Source organism: Sorex fumeus, unplaced genomic scaffold (genome assembly GCF_029834395.1).
Source record: "Sorex fumeus unplaced genomic scaffold, SorFum_2.1 ptg000002l, whole genome shotgun sequence".
Lineage (NCBI taxonomy): Eukaryota > Metazoa > Chordata > Mammalia > Eulipotyphla > Soricidae > Sorex > Sorex fumeus.
This window is the reverse complement of record NW_026606059.1, coordinates 64,456,932-64,474,864: the sequence shown is the minus strand read 5'-3', so window position 1 is coordinate 64,474,864 and position 17,933 is coordinate 64,456,932. Positions and strand designations below refer to the sequence as shown.

General features: G+C 40.0%; 1 protein-coding gene across 1 annotated transcript in view; it reads right to left on the bottom strand.

Annotated features, from left to right (window-relative positions):
- Positions 1-17,933, bottom strand: part of EIF3H (eukaryotic translation initiation factor 3 subunit H) — a 99,669-nt gene that overhangs the window by 69,281 nt on the left and 12,455 nt on the right. The window contains exon 2 of the mRNA XM_056110171.1: positions 7,570-7,726. Coding sequence (XP_055966146.1) covers positions 7,570-7,726 — 157 coding nt within the window. The remainder of the gene's footprint in view (positions 1-7,569; positions 7,727-17,933) is intronic.

Here is a 17,933-nt window from a genome sequence, read left to right as displayed (position 1 = left end):
TAATAATTTTCTCAACTCATTTGAAAGGGGAATTGGGTAACTTAAAACTTTAGAATATGAACATAACACAAATATACTTTTCCAGATTTTGAAATAAAGCAAGACTTTGTTCTTACTCCTCTATTAAAATTCTTCAGACACCCAAACTGCAAAAAAAAAAAGGGGGCACAAAAATAACAGAATTATTCTTATGCTTGAATTTTTACATATCTAAATCTGAAAACATGTACAATTTAGGTTTGGGGGGGCATTTTGGTGTGTGCAGTTTTTGCAGTGTTGGGGAAAAAACCCAGGTTCTTATACATGCAAAGGAAGCACTCTTCCACTGAGCTAGATCGCTAGACCTTAGGTTTAGTGTTTGGGGGTTGTTTTTTTTTGGGGGGGGGGGAATCTGCTTTCTCATTTTGGTTTTTGGGTCACATCCAGCTGTACACAGGGGACTGTACAGTATACTGGGGATTGAACCTAGGTCAGTCATCTGCAAGGAAAGTGCCCTTACACTCTGTACTGTATTTCCAGTCCCAAGATTTAGGTTAAACTAGTTCCAAATCACAAACTGTATGGCCATCCTTGGAGATAGTACAGCTGGCAGGGTGCTTGCCTTATATGTGACCAACCCAAATTCAATCCCTGGCACCTAGGAAAATTCTAATCAAGAGAAGATGTTCTCATGGCCAGAGCCATAGTACAACAGGTAGGGCATCTGCCTTGCACGTGGGTGACCCAGTTTCGATCCCCGGCAATCCCTATGGTCCCCCCGAACACCATCATGAGTAATTCCTGAGTCAGGAGGAATCCCTGAGCCAGGTGTGACCCAAAAAAGGAAAAAAAAATTTTTTTTATCTGACTGCAGATATTTCATTTAAATGAAATATATAGTAAATATCTAATACTTAAGTATTTTAAATGGAAAGCTGCAACCACTGAAACTTTGTTTTGCTTTGCTTTTTGGGTCACACCCAGCGATGCTCAGGGGTTATTCCTGGCTTTGCACTCAGGAATCACTCCTGGAAGTGCTTGGGGAACCATATGGAATGCCGGGGATTGAACCCAGGTGAGCCGCATGCAAGGCAAATGCCCTACCCGCTGTGCTGTCCCTCTGGCCCAACCACTGAAACTTCGTAATGTGCCAATCAAGTTGACAGGCGGGAGATGGGGTGAGGGTTGGGGGTGGGAAAGGAACACAGGAATATTGGTGGAGGGAAGGTGACACTGGCAGTGTTGAAACATTTTTTGCCCAGAACTCAACTATCAATAACTTTGTAAATTACAATTCTTTAGCTTTAAAAAAGAAAAAGTATTGTTAAAAAGTACTTTTTAAAGAAAGTATTTTTGAAAAGTATTTTAAATGGAAAAAAGTGGGCCACGGGCTTCCAGTTTCTATAAATATGGAACTAAATTACTGCCCAGTCTTTTAATGCAGCAAAATAACCTAGATATTAAAAACAACTTATCTGCCTAAAGGCAAATGCAGCAACAAAATGTAAAGAATATTGTCAGGAAGCACAATATCTCTGAACATTAAAGAGGTTGGGAGAGATAGCTTGATGAGCAAAGCACATACTTCGCATGTGGCAGGTCTGGGTTCAATCTTTGACAGCACGTAGTCCCTGAGCACTGCAGAGAGTAACCTCTGAGCACAGAGCCAGGGGCATCTTCCCTGAGCACTGCTATGTATGCCCCTCCCCGCAAAAAGCAAATAACTTAAAGAGATAAGTTAAATATACATTAAAATAAGTTGTCCTTTGTTTTCAGTGATGACATATTATTCATGAGGGCCTGTAAATATGAATGGAAACGAACTCACAAGACAAAATGTTCAAAAAAAAGTTCCTACAGTATAAATAACATCCACAGACCAAAAAAAAAAAAATTCATCTCTCTGAAGTCATATCAGAAAAGGAATTAATTAATAGTTCACATCTGGACATTCCAATCACTTTTTGCTCCCTTACTCTAGAATTATATAAATTTGGTTTCACAATTCTTTATTTCTGAATTTTTCTTTTCCATTTAAAATCTTTCAAAATTTTAACTAAGATTTTAAATCTATGGATCTTTTAACCACTCACAATAAAATTTCCTAGACAAATGCTAAGTTGAATGCTGAGAACTAATTTCTTCTAATATATTTTATACCTGTATCTAATGATCTGTGGTAAGCATATCAAATAAATTCCAAAATATATTCTGAAACTGCATATTTTTTTTAACAATTCCACCAAGAAAAACTCTCCTAGAAAAACACAAAACAGTATTATCTACAACATGAATATCTCACCGTTAAAATGATCACTATTGGAGCAAGTAGAAAGAAATATGAAGTAAACACCATGCCTTGTTATGAAAAGTCCCCATCTACCTAAAAAATAGCAAAATAGCATTTCTCTATTCTGCTTCAATTCTCCCCTGAACTCGACAACAATCAGAGCTGAAACAGCAATCATCAGCAAGGTTTCAGAAATTCTGCCCTAAGTGTGGGCTGCAAGCAGTCCAAGATGGGAAGGAGAAGCTTCAGGAAGCACTCCATTAGGCAGAGATTTTTCCCCACCGTAAACCATGTGGCTTACTTATGTAAGAAGTGCTTGACCTATGTAGAAAGTATTGTGAATATAATATAATCCTACAGTTATTCAAACCCCAGCAATTAAAAAACAAAACACCTATGCCATGAAAATATCACCTTACTACATTTTTGCCCATTCTTACTGTAGTCTTTGAAATTGGATTAAGACCCACTGCTTTTTACTTCAAAAGGTTCATCAAAATATATTTTTACCTTCTATTTCTGGTTCTAATATCAAAACTGAGAAATGGAAATCAACAAAATGAGCACATGAAAAATAAAAAAGCTAACGCTATTGCCTTGTGACTTAATTGCAGAGTATTTCGGTACACATGCTGCACGTTCATACAGTCTGCTTCATAAGCTAGCCACCACTTCATTCCCCTAACTGCATTTTGGTAGTACAATATAGTCTTCACACTTTATTTTTCAAAGATTTATTTTGAACTCCAAGGATCATCTATTGTAACTGACTTAAAGAGAACGAAATAAAAAAATCTGTTGACTCCAAATATAAAAATTATGGATTTGGCTATGGTGTACAATAAAGCAAGTTTCTTATATCACCTGCAATATTAAATTGATTTAGTCTGTTGGAAAACAAGACAGTGAGTTATTGGATCTGTGTTCAATTCAGTTCACTTTATAACATATTTAAGAAATTCAGTTGTATAAAACAGTATCTGAATCTTATCAGATGAAAATATTTTTCCCTTTTACTAAGCCTCGGGTTGCATGTCTGAGAAAACAAATTAGTCTCCAATTCTTCTAAGCTTGATAATAGTGCCCCCTAATGGGAATTTGAGTTTTTTCTAACCAATTTTTTTAAAGTGCATATTCTCTCATAAGCTATCTCACAATAAGCAAATAAATTCTGTAATATAAAGGGTCACCAAAATTTAAACCATTTTTCAAAGGTTTAAATTTTAAATTTTAGATAATATTGATTTAGTCTAAATTTTAAACAAAATTTTAAACCTTTGAATGGTTTAAAATTTTTTAAAGCACAAAATGATAATTCATGGACAAAAACAAGAAGAGAAACTGTATGCCCATTTTGTTCATAATCTAAAATACCACCACCTAAAAAAGTCTGCAAGAAAATTGTCCTTCAACTATGACTCTAATACTTAGCAAGCAATTAAAACCTACTGAGTTTGTTTATTTGGTTTTGGTTTTTTGGATCATAGCCGGCAATGTTCAGGAGTTACTCCTGGCTCTGCACTCAGAAATTATTCCTGATGGTGCTCGGGGGACCATACGGGATGCTGAAAACAAATCCAGTCAAATACGTGCAAGGCAAATGCCCTACCCACTGTACTATCCTCCGACCCCTAAAACCTACTGAGTTTTTACTGAGGGAAAAAAAAAAATACAAGTTCAGGGGTGAAATTATTCAGTGTCACATGTATCCTAAGAATAGAGACCAGTTAAGATTCCTACATGAATTTTGTGGCCTCATCTTTAACTTCCCACAATATCTGGTCACAAGTCTGCAACTACAAACTAAATGCCTTTTTTCCCTAAAAGCTACATAAAGCTTCCCTAAACATGAACTAACTATTCAACATTTGGCGGGGGAGAGAAGATTTGGGGTTTTATTTTGGGGTTTTTTTTTTTTTTGCTTTTTAAATTGAACCACACTGAGAAACACAGTTACAAAGTTGCTTGTGACTGGGTTTCAGTTATACAATGTTTCAATGCTGATCCCTTCACCAGCATACATTTTCTACCACCAGTGTCCCCAGTCCTCCACCACCATCCCGGCCTCTGTAACAGACTCTCCCTTTCCTTTTCCTTACTTATTTCCTTTTAGGCACTGTGGTTTCCAATACTGTTACTGAAAGGTTATTATGTATATCATCTTACCTCCTTTTAGCACTCAGTTCTTGTCCAGAGTGATCATTCCCAACTATCATTGTCAAAGTGGTCCCTTCTGTTTTAACTGCATTCATTTGGGGTATTTTAATGAAAGCAGAAACTACCTATTTATTCTAATACTTTACTGATGCACTGGTGGAAAGAAGACCAAGTAATACACTATTTTCATTACAGTGCCCATTTATACATTCCAGACACAGGATCAATGTTAAAATGAACAGTAAACAAAAAAGTCTTAAATTTATGATGAAAAGACAGAACACTGACCTTATTCTTTAGCTTTATGAAATGCGGAAAACAAGAGAAGACCGTATGTGGGAAAAGGGTAGTCAAACTTTTGTCTTGAAGGATAAGGAAGGGCTGGAGTGATAGGGTAGGGTAGTGATAGGACAGGGTGTTTGCCTTGCACACAGCTAACCCCAGTTCAACCCCCTGGCATCCCATATGGCTCCCCAAGCATGGCAAGGAGTAATTCTTAAGTGCAGAGCCAGGCATAACCCCTGGCATCACTGGCTATGACCCAAAAAGTAAAAAAAAAACAAAAAACAAACAAAAAGATAACGTTAGTAAAAACAATTGAAGTTTGGGGACAAGAGTGGTAGTACAGTGGGTAGGGTGCTTGCTCTGCACATGCCAACACCCCCAGAATCCCATATGGTTCCCCAAGCACCACCAGGAGGAATTCCTGAGTGCAGAGCCAGGCATAACCCCTGAGTATTGCCAGGTGTGGCCCCCAAACAAAAACCAGAAACACAATTCGAACTTGGTGTTCATATGGTCTCTGTTATAACCACCAAACTATACCACTGTAGCAGGAATATAACATATATGAACAAGAATAAGAGTGTTCTAAAAAAAAAAAAGGAAAATGTACATATCAAAGCAGGACCCCCCAGATCAGTGTGCTAACCCTGAATTTGAAACATATTTGCACCACAGATGAGAGAGCTCCGCTTTACATGAGACATCAAGCAAACCAAAAATAAAGAAAGCAAATCTCTAGAAGTATGGAATATTTGACAAATAATTTACGTCCGCCGATGGAATGCAGAAGATCCTTCCCCAAATAATAGTATGAAGTGGCATAAAATAATAGAGAAGCAGTGAGTCTATACCATGATCATTATGTAGGACCATTGTATTCTGAGATACACCTATATAATGACGAAATTTTCTTTAGATTGCATAAAAACTTAATGTGACCATGTACTAATGTCCATTAAAGAAAATAGATTGAGAGAATTTAAAATTCAAAACAATTACACGCAACTATGAAGAAATGCAGGTTAGCATTGTCTTCAATTATCACGTGAAAGAAAAACAGAAAATTCTATTTGCTTTTAAAAATAAACAAAGAGGGGCTGGAGCAATAGCACAGCGGGTAGGGCGTTTGCCTTGCATGCAGCCCACCAGGGTTCGATTCCCAGCATCCCATATGGTCCCCCGAGCACCGCCACGAATAATTCCTGAGTGCAGAGCCAGGAGTAATCCCTGAGCATGCCAGGCGTGAACCAAAAAGCAAAAATAAAAAATAAAATAAAATAAAAAAATAAATAAACAAAGAGAAGCGCAGAGCGAGAGTACAGCAGGTAGGGGGGATTTGCCTTGCATGTGGCTGACCTGGGTTTCATCTCCAGCATCTTATATGGTTCCCTACCACCTCCAGGAATGACACCTGAGTGCTGAGCCAGGAAAAGCTCCTAAGCACTGTCATGTATAGCCAAAAAAAAGGAAAGTAAACGTAGTTTTCAGATACAAAACAATGTTATTCTGCACCTGGCACCCAAAAACCACTTGTCTCACTACCTAAAGAAACATACATTAGGAAGATGATGGGACTTCAAACTCATCCACCAATTCTTGTTTATATGATTTTAGACAATATGTTTATTGTATTCAGTTTCCTACTCTGAAGAATGAGGCAATAAAAGCTTTTATTATAAAAAGAAACAACCGCTTATGCACAACATACATTAAAAAAAAAAACTCACAAGACCAACGAGCAATAGTATAGCAGTTACGGCACTTGCCCTGCCCTGCATGTGGCCAAAGTGGGTTCAATCCCCAGAATCCCATATGGTCTCCCAAAACCAACCATGATTGATCCCTCCACACAAAACCAGGATAAACCCTGAGACTGCTAGGTTTGAAACCTTTCATCCCCCCCCCCAAAAAAAAAAAAAACCCACAAGGTTTTCGCATTTTTTTAACTGAGTTTCTTAAACATGTATGTTAAATGTGAGATAACACTTTAGTCAATTACCTCAAGTCCATTAAAGAGATTTAAGTTCCAAAGATCAAGATCTAAAATCAGGGGCTGGACTCAGGAGTAAGCCCTGAGCATTGCTGGGTATGTCAGAGTCTCCACCCCACACACACACTGCCTCCCCCCCACCACCACCACCACCACCACAAACACACACAAAGGCAGGGGCTAGAGAGATAGTACAAAGATTAGGACACCTGCCTTGCATATGGCTAAACTTTTATAAAGTTAAACTTGAGCTCTTGGTATACGTTTTTAACTATAATAACTAGTCATACACATAACACACACACACAAAAAAAAAATCAGTTCTCCTTCAATGGTAGAGTGTCTTCTTATGAAGTAATTAGTTTCAACTCATCTATTAAAACTTGTCAAAATATTGTAAAAGGAAATGGACATTGTAAAAGGTCCCTGAATCTTATCCTTCATGATATAAGATATTATGAAGATATGGAGCAAGCTGATTTCACCAGCACAGGCTCTAGACAAATTATTAAAATCTGAACCATGAAGTCAAATACACAAGAGGTAATACATTTTTTTGCTTTTTGTCCAGCTCTATTTTGGGCTCCACATATGGTCCTGAGTACCACTGGGGGTCACTCTGTGCACGGTACCAAAAATAGCTGGGTCCAAAGCCCAAAAAATAAGGAAGTAAAAGCAATTCCCATTAAGACACATATACTTCATGTAAATATTTCATAAAAATCATAAAAATTATGAATTTTCCAACACTCAAATCAAGTGAACTAGAAGAGCTTAACAAATTCTAGTCACATCAAAAGTTACGAGAATTGATTTAAACAAAATTATGTGTCTATGTTAAAAACATATTTGAAATGACTACCCTTACCTTCATCAAAATCAGCATCTTCTTCCGTGTGCTGAGGGAATGGAAAGCAATTGGTAATTTCCAGGCGATCTTCTACCACAAGGCCCAAAAGCACACCCTGCACCACCTCCGTTCCTTGTCCTTCTTCTTGATAATGTTTGATTATCTTCAAAACCACCTAACCAAAAGTACAGAAGGTAATTTTAGAACCTTTCTTACAGTTATTTTCTTTGTATCATCCTAGTTAGTTTATAAACATTACAAAGGTATTTAACAGCACTCTCAGGAATAATTTTCTTCACCCTTATACTGAAATATAATGCTCACATTGTCTAACTATACAACCGAAACTCCGGAGTTTGGAGACATCAAAAACACCTATTACAGCCCTCATGACCTTCAGGTTAAGACTCCCCAAGGTTTAGCATCCAGAAGTTCCTCCATCAAATCACACAGTATCAGTTCAATCTGAGGTGAGTAGAAGACATGATCCTATTAACCTTTGTTAACGGGAAGATAATTTCCTGACATTGAGAATGAAGCCATCATTGAGATACAGAGATAAAGACCTCAATTATCTGGACATGCGAAAACAAAATCCTTGGACAAATTCTCCACATGTCAAGACAGTTCCTGAAAAAGGCACCTCATTAGTCAGAGGAAGCAACAATGGAAACATACATCCAAGAAGAAGCCCGTGGAAAACAGGGGAGAGAGAGAACCCAGACTCCAGCACAATCTCATTCGCCCCCACCAGAAGACTACACCAAATAGCCTCTAATGAAATGATCGACTCTCAAATTATTCACACCTTTAATACTTTCCATAAAGAGGTAGCACTGCATGGTTGAACAGGCAATTAATTTAAGAGTTCACAGAAACAGTCCTCATTAAGAACAGTTGCTGGACCAAGAAGACTGTCAAAGGGCTGGTGTTACATGCACATGCCTGCATGCTTTAACCCCCTCTCATTCCTGCCACCACATGTCTCGTTCCCAGCACTGACAGGTATAGCCTGGTGGTTCACAAGCAACGCTGGGGTGGCCGCAGGGACTGGGCACAAGCAACCAGGCCTAAGCGCTGACCCTGACCATCAGGCCCACACAGTCAAGGTGAGCAGCACCAGGAGTGCCCCCACAAGGGTTCCTGAGCACATCCTAAGCACTACTTGAAGGCTCCCCCATAAAACAGTAACTGAATGTGAGCTCATTAATATATGGACCGAGCTGCATAAGTGCTTGGCACATAGTATTGACATAAAAGTAGTATTACTTGATTTAAGTCCATGACCTCAAGACTAATGGATAAAGATCTAAGATACAAAATAAAGTTTTCAGCAAAAAACATGTTAAACATCAAAATGATTGTTAGTCTTCTGTTGATAAAGCTTCAAGTAAAACATCATTACTGAGATAAATCCAACCTAGATAAAAAGTTACAATTATTAAACACTGTGCTAGACAAGAATCTATTTTGCATGTATTAGCCGTCAAATCATAATTACCACAAGCTAGACCAATAGCACAGAGGTAGGGCATTTGCCTTGTACACGTCTGACCCGACTGACCCAGGTTCAATTCCTCTGCTCCTCTCAGAGAGGCCGGTAAGCTACCGAAAGTATCTCACCCGCACGGCAAAGCCAGGCAAGCTACCTGTGGTGTATTCGATATGCCAAACACAGTAACAAGCCTCACAATGAAGACGTTATTGGGCCCACTCGAGCAAATCGATGAACGAGAGGACAGTGACAGTGACAAATAAGAAGACTGAATAAAACGGAATAAATGCCTAACAGTCACATATCTAGAAAGTAAAAAATGTAAAAATTTAAGCCAAGTCCAAAGCTTGGGCATACTTTACTAACAAAAAAGATGACTTTCATGCCAGTAACTATAGCAATCACTAAAAACAATAGTAACAGTAATAGTAATGAAGTAAAAACTGTGGTAAAAATACTGAAAAATGGGGCTGGAGCAATAGTACAGTGGATAGGGTGTTTCCCTTGCATGTGGCCAACCCAGGTTCGATTCCCACCATCCCATATGGTCCCCTGAACACCGCCAGGAGTAATTCCTGAGTACAAAGCCAGGAGTAACCCCTGTGCAACGCCAGGTGTGACGCCCCCCCCCCCGAAAAAAAACCTAAAAGAGATAATTCACCTCAATAAAAATCTAGACCTTAAAGAGCAAGCACTTAGTATGGAAAAATAGCAATACAGAACAACATCTAGTTAGATTGGCAGACCTTCAAAACGTGAAATCTACAAAGTGCACAAACCTTATTATTCCTATATAAAAAAGAAACTACTGAAAGACAGAAAATAGGTTTTGAAGAGTCATTTAGGTATGACCATAAGTTCCATTTTTAGCATCTACTAGCTGCAACCTTTGAAATGTAATTTTTCTAAATCTTCAATTACTAATGTGCAAAACAAAGCTATTTCATAGGTTACTTTCATAGTGTTACTGAAAGTATTAAAAATGAAATAACGTTTAACAAATATATTACAAGGGGCCTATCACTTGATATTCAAGAAGTGAACAAAAGTACTGTTTTGTAATTATAAAGGATGAAAATTATTTAATTCCTATTTGATTTACCTACCAAGGACAATTATTTTCACACTTAAAAAACAGAAGAAATAGCAGGACCGGGGCTGGAGCGATAGCACAGCAGGTAGGGCATTTGCCTTGCATGCGGCTGACCCGGGTTCGATTCCCAGCATCCCATAAGGTCCCCTGAGCACCACCAGGAGTAATTCCTGAGTGCAGAGCCAGGAGTAACCCCTGTGCAATGCCGGGTGTGACCACCCCTCCACAAAAAAAAAGCAAAGAAAAAAGAAATAGCAGGACAAGGATAGTACAGTGGGAGTGGGCTTGCCTTACCTGGGTTCAACACAGCACCAGATGGTTTCCTGAGCAATATCAAGAGTGATTCCTGAGCACAGAGCCAGAAGTAAGCCCTGACCATGACTTGGTGTAACCCAGAAACAGAAAAAGGATGAAAAAGGGAAGAGGAGGAGAAAGAGGAGGAGGAAGAAAAACTGATATAGATGGTTAAAAAGAGTAAGAAAAAACTGAGTTACTATAAACCAACTTGTCTACATCACCTAAATTCGTAGACACTTAGCCCTATTAATGAGATGACTAAACCATTAAAATCAAGGTAAATAATTCTAGAAGACCATTGTTTTAAGGCAAAAATGATCAGAAACAGTACCCAAACTAAGAGATGGGAAATGCAGAGTAGTCCAACTCTCTGCAAAAGACAATTCATAGGAATAATACAACAAATGGGATAAGTGTAAGCTTAAAGCCTGTAACGAGGACTAATTCAGTGAATTCAAATCTCTCTCCATGGAGGACACTTAAAAAGAACACACTCAAATCTCTAGAGCGGTATCTCCCACAGTGGGAGATACTGCCCCCTCACCGGGAGACACTGAGACAACGCAGGGAGGAAGTGGTAGTACTAATGGTTGCAAGTGCAACCAAGGAGGGTTCTGTTTATTTGCTTAAAGACAGATTTCCAACAGGGCAGTGATTAATTTGGGGTTTTTCAGTTGGTCTGCTTGTTTGTTTCTTTGTTTGGAAAGGAAATGATAAGCCAAATAAAGTTTAGAAATCTTTGCAATACAGCCTAGCTTCTTACACTAGGTCACACACAACCCCACCTAAAGGTAACTGAATGTGGGGGTCATTTAAAATAAAATTCTTGGGTTCAATGGCTCATATGGGGTATAGGGGATCCAACCTAAGTTGATTTATCCACTATTCTGTTCCCTTTCCTTGTCATTTTAAAGAAAATCCACCATTTTTATTAAACCCATTCTGACCCTTTCACCAGGGCTGCAGCGATAGCACAGCGGTAGGGCATTTGCCTTGCACGCAGCCAACATGGCCAACCCGAGTTCGATTCCTCCGCCCCTCTCGGAGAGCCCGGCAAGCTACTGAGAGTATCTCGCCCGCAAGGCAGAGCCTGGCAAGCTCCCCGTGACGTATTCGATATGCCAGACACAGTAACAACAAAGTCTCCAATGGAGACGTTACTGGGCCCACTCGAGCAAATCGATGAACAATGGGAGGGCCAATCACTTGATCACTTGATTTCCCGTTACTCATTGATTTGCTCGAGCGGGAGCCAGTAACATCTCCATTCATCCCTGTTGCGTGCTAGCGCAGCCCAATGGCATCTGCTTGTTCTAGGAACTTGAACAGCCTCAAACCTATCATTCAGGGTCTTGGTGAAGAAGTCTGTCCATCTCGTAGGTGGGCGTCCACATGATCTTTTGATGTCCCATGGAATCCAGTCAGTAATGGCTCTAGTCCAGCGGTCGTCTTTAAATCTCATTACATGCCCAGCCCATCTAATTTTTGATGCCTTGGCAAACGAGACAGTGTCCCTGATTCTTGAGCGCTGACGGAGGTCGGAACTCCGGATTCCATCTCTCATTTGAGTGAAGCGTGATACTCCAAGCATAGCTCTTTCGATTCCTCTTTGAGAGACCCAAATAGCGTTCTCATCCTGTTTTCATAGGGCCCAGGTCTCTGAGGCGTATGTTAATGCAGGAAGAATAGTGGAATCAAAGAGATGTGCTCGGATCTGGAGGTTCTTTTTTCTACACATTTTCTACACATACACACTAAAAATCCCAATTCTTTAGTTCAAAAAAAGAATATAGTGGAATTGCATTCAAATTTAAGAGTAAGAACCATTTAGATGTCAAAAAAAATTTCCTGATCTGAATAACTGGCATACAAGCTTTTGACTAGATAGATAGATAGATAGATAGATAGCCAAAGATCTGATATATAGGTTTGGGGTGTGTGTGTGGGGGGGGGGGGGGGCGGACACACACACCCGGTTGTGCTCAAGGCACAGTGATCCCTACCTCTGCGCTCAAGGGCCACTCCTGGATGTGCTCAAGGAGTCCCATGCCACCAACCTCAGTTACTTCCATTTACTCATTTAATCCTCATACCCGCTCCATCAAGCCAGTAATCTTTTCCCATTTTAGAGGAAAGGAAACATTAAAAAAAAGCAGACACAGAAGCATTAAATGATAGGGGAGATTACAACTCCGTGGGTTGGGAGAGAGCTTAATGTTCAAGCTTTACATGCAGGAGCCCTGGGTTCTATATGCAAATCACTGGTCTCCCACGAAAACAGAGAATTACCCCAAAACAAAACAAAATATTAGTCTAACTTCTACTCCAAAGTACTTTTAATTCCATCATAAAAAGTAAATTTAGGTGCTTTGGTCAGAGCTCTATTCACAATAACAAGGCTGAAACAGATAGGATGCAATGCTAAGGAATCTAGAAAAGATCCTTAATAACTCAGCTGTAGAAGCAATTATTTTGTGAAACAAGCAAAGTTCAATGTGGTATGTCAGGGTCGAGCATCAAAAGATTCAAAGAGCAGAAAATATTTGTGCCTCATCACTAGAAGTTATGTGACCTTGGCTAGAAGTCATCCTTTGCTGCAAGAATACAGTTCTTAACTTTAGCAGCATTCTCTCACAAGCCATGAAATGTGTACATTCCATTGCAAAAATCCTACCATTCAGATCCTAACATTTTCTCTCCCTCTAACCAACCAAAGGCAGTAAAACCATGAGGATATTTTCAATTAATACTTTTTATTGATATTATGCTCCCTATATTTTAAAAAAGATACATAAAAGCCTTAAAAGTTCTTCAAGGGGCGGAGAGATGGTACAGCTGGTAGGGCACTTGCCTTGCATGCAGCCATCCTGGGTTCAATCCCCAGCATTCCATATGGTCCCCTGAGTGATTCCTAAGTGCAGAGGCAGGAGTAACCCCTGAGCATCTCCTGGTGTGACCCAAAAGCCCCCCAAAAAATTGTTTTCCTTCAAACAAAAACATAGATATTACATAAGTCACAAGTGATCCCCCATGCTCATGACTCTGTAACACTAGTCCTGTTTATGAAAACAATCAAGGAGTTTTTGTGGGGGAAAAAGAAAGAAAAGATCCCAGGCTACATAAGAGCTATCAATATTTAAAATTCACTGGGCCAGACAGATTGTAGAGCAGGTGGAGTGCCTGCCTTGCACGCAGCCAACCCTGGTTCAATCCTTGACACCACAGAAGGTTCCCCAAGCACCAGGAGAGATCCTTGAGCACAGAGCCACAAGTTAAGCCTGAACATTGCCAGTTATGGCCCCAAATTAAGTAACTGGGTCAGTATTTATGTATGTACTTTTATAGTTTTTAAATTATAATAATTACAAGCAGACATACAATTACATTTTTAAGAAAAATAATTTTATTTTCTAGAACAAATTTTCTATCATGGCACATGTCATTTCTTTTAACACTTTTATCAAATATTTATATTCTCAAAAAGTAACAGGGACAGAAAAATTATGTAGCCTTATGCTTTTATCTTTGGGAAGAGCCCCACATCCAGTATCACCAAGTATTTAGGTGATACTGCTCTGTGCTTGGGCATTATTTTCAGTGGTGCTGAGGAGGCCGTGCAGTCCAGGGGACCTAACCTGAGTTTCCTGCATGAGAGGTATGCACTTAGTCCATTAAGCTATATTTCTGACTCCATTTTGATGCCTTTTATTAATATCACTTGGATTTTTGTATCTATTTCTGCATTCAATTTCTTGTATCAGATAATCATGTAGCATCGAGGTAACCGCCATTAAAACTCAAAAATATGGATGAAATGACAATATTTAATTATTCTCAAAATACTTTAAACCACAGAGACCCACAAAATGTGTTTAGTGTTCTTCAACTACAATATAATGAATATAATATTATTGTAAACTATATTAGCCTGGGACTGGAGCGATAGCACAGTGGGTAGGGTGTTTGCCTTGCACGCGGCTGACACAGCCGACCCGAGTTCAATTCTTCCGCCCCTCTCGGAGAGCCCAGCAAGCTACCAAGAGTATCGCGCCTGCACAGCAAAGCCTGGCAAGCTACCCGTGACATATTCAATATGCCAAACACGGTAACAAGTCTCACAGTGTCACTGGGCCCGCTTGAGCAAATCAATGAACAACAGGAGGACAATGGACAGTGACAGTGATATTAGCCTGATTGGGGGAAAAAACTGTTAAATGTTACGGATTTTCACACTTTAAGAACCCTATACTAGAATGATATAAGAAAATCTGATTACAGAATTGTAAAAGGTACTGTAGGAGAACACTGTTTTGTCCTTCCTCAGGTAGTGGGTCACACCCATCCCAGAGCACTGAACTTGTATTATAAGTTAATATTGCCTTTCTCCTCTCCTTATGTCTCTTGAATAGTTTACCTTAAAGCAATGTCCTTTCTGTATGGACACAGGAAGACAGTTGATATTATGCTTTTTAACTTGGGAGTAAAGGTAAAGGCCCTCCCGTTGTTCATCGATCTGCTCGAGCAGGCCCAGTAACGTCTCCATCGGAGACTTTGTTGTTACTGTGTCTGGCATATCGAATACGTCACGGGGAGCTTGCCAGGCTCTGCCATGCGGGCTGGAGCAATAGCACAGCGGTAGGGCGTTTGCCTTGCACGCAGCCAGCATGGCCGACCCGAGTTCAATTCCTCCACCCCTCTTGGAGAGCCCGGCAAGCTACTGAGAGTATCTCGCCCACACGGCAGAGCCTGGCAAGCCACCCGTGATGTAATCGATATGCCAAACACAGTAACAACAAAATCTCCAATGGAGACGTTACTGGGCCCGCTCGAGCCTTTAACTTGGGAGTTGATTGACTCCAAACAATATTTACTCCTGGGCATCTGCTTTCTTGACTCAGTTGCCCTTAGTTCCTAGCACCCCAAAAGCAGGGTCCCTATGAGGGACTGAATGGACCCAGGGCAAGCTGTGTGTTACCCTGGCATCAAAATGAGCCAGGCCAAAGCACCATGATACTCAACTATAAGTTGAGGGCATGATCATGGACAAAAACAGTCATGATCCAAAAGTAACAACGAGACTAGGACCCTGCTGGGGCTAGGAAGACTAACCTGGCCTGAAGGATTGCAGAATATATAGTAAGATGTCCTCAGGAAGAACCAAACTGTAAGTTTATATCTCTTACTATGCTCATACAGAATGACATTGCTAGAAATATTAGAAGTAGATTTACTACAACTATTTAAGTAGATTACTAGCTGAGGAAAGAACACACCCTTGAGCAGATCTCCTAGTAATCTGGAGTAATCTCTTTAGATGAGATTTTATCCTTGAGTTAATCTCCTGGAGCAGTGGTCTTACCTCTGTTGATTTGTTAATATTCAACCTACCTTTGTGTCACCGCCTTACATGATTGCTATATAAACTAATGTAGACTCAGGTGGAATGATCCAGAGTCAGACCGAGAGGGGCCCAAGCTTGAGAGAAAGAACAGCCGTCCTGATCCAGGCCACACAGGGCGACTCAAGAGCACCGAATGTGGGCGGTGAGAGAGAGCCGTCCAGAGAGCCCATGAACACACAACCTTCAGCGTGCCTGAGATTTTACAGGTACTATGAAGAAAAATGGGCAAAGTAATGGAGCTAACCTGACAACATGCAAGCAGGAATTTCAAAAGATGTAACTGTGGGCCAAAAAGATAGAACAGCAAATAGGGCTGAGCACAGCCAGGAGTGATTCCTGAGTGCAAAGCCAGGAGTAATCTGCTGTGCTATGGCTCCAGCCTACCCTGAACAGTGGGAGGACAGTGCTACAGTGCAGGATCCAGGGTAATCTAGGTATCTCCTCCTTTAATATCCTGCATCCCCTCATCCAGTTATTCTATATTCTACAGATGAGATCATCCAGTAGTTTGGTGTTTTTTGTATTGCTTTGTTTTTGGACCAAACTGAGCAGTGCTCGGGGTTTACTCCTGGCTCTGCACTAAGGAATAAGTCCTGGCAGCCTAGGGGGACCATACGGAGTTATAGGAATTAAACCCAGCTTGACTGCATGCAAGGCAAGCACCTTCCAGTTGTACTATTGCTTTGATTCCCATTTGCCCTTCTTCAAATCTAACAAAAGATCCTCCAGTTCCATCCAAATGTCAGTGAATTGCATGATTACATCACTGAATACAGTTGCATAGTATTCCCCCGTGCAGAGATGCAAGGTCTTCATTATCCACTCATTTGTTATTAAACACCTGAGTTGATTGTGTGCATATGTCCTTTAGAATGAATGTTTTTGTGTCTTGTGGTAAATACCAAGAAATGGGATTGCTAGATCATATGGCAGCTCTGTTCTTATTTTCTGAAAAAGCCCCAACAATTTTCCATTGGCATTCCCACCATTAGTGCTGGTTCAGAGTTCCTTTCTCACTACATCCAACAACACAAATACTTTCCAGTTTTTTTTTTTTTTGGTAAGTGACTTTCTCACTGGTGTGAGATGATATCTCATTGTTGTCTTGATTTGAATCAAGAGATAAGATTTTTAAAGTACAGAAATTACTATAATATGTAGCTTGTAGTTTCACAGAAATAAAAACTAATTTCCATTTTTGATAATACTACTGAGTTGACAGAATAAGGCAGACAGAATAATTCCTGATTCTACCATGTTCTTTTGGGTATTTCAGTAAAACATGGACTGAGTTACGTCTTTAAAAGGAGAAAAAAAAAACCTGCACGATGTTCAAAGCCTGCGGACATGCCAACTGCCTCAGATTGGTCCCTGCTGCATGCACCACACACACTCCTGCAACTTTGCTGTCTGGAACCTTTGTTCCATAAAGCTCACCAATGTGTTGTCTCTAACACATGGATGCAACCCCCTGGAGAACTGCAGCTAAGTATCTGTGCATCAGAATCAGATACATGATCCCTAACAAGCACCAAAATGCTGGGCATGAACACCACACCAAGCATGTGAAAGACAGAACCAAACATGTCATAACAAAAGCATCAAACCCAGTCGGCACAACAGCAACACAGATAAGGGAATGGACAAAAAAAAAAAAAAAACAGGGAAGAAAACCTAAACCACCTAAACCAATTACTCAAACTTTGCAAACTCATGACAACACATCTTCAAGAAAGTTGATTTCCCACTGTCCTTGTAAGAGACTCTAAAAAGGATCTCTTGAAATCTCAAAGATGGACATAGTTTTGAGTAAATTCTGTTAAGCCTTTCTAAAGCAGAATTCAGAGGCAAAGCTTAGCAACCACAATCCAGATTGTAGAAAAACACATACATACTTGCTCATCTCTTTTAATTGCTCACAGAAAAAGAAATGCTGAAACTGTAACCTAAAACTAATAATAAATCTAGGCTGAAAAGATAGTACAGAGGTTAAAGTGTTTGCCTTGCATCAGTTGTTCCCAATTCAATCCCTAGCAGCATGTCTTTCCCCCTAGCAGAGAGGGGTAGAGCCCCTAAAACGACCATGTGGCCCCAAA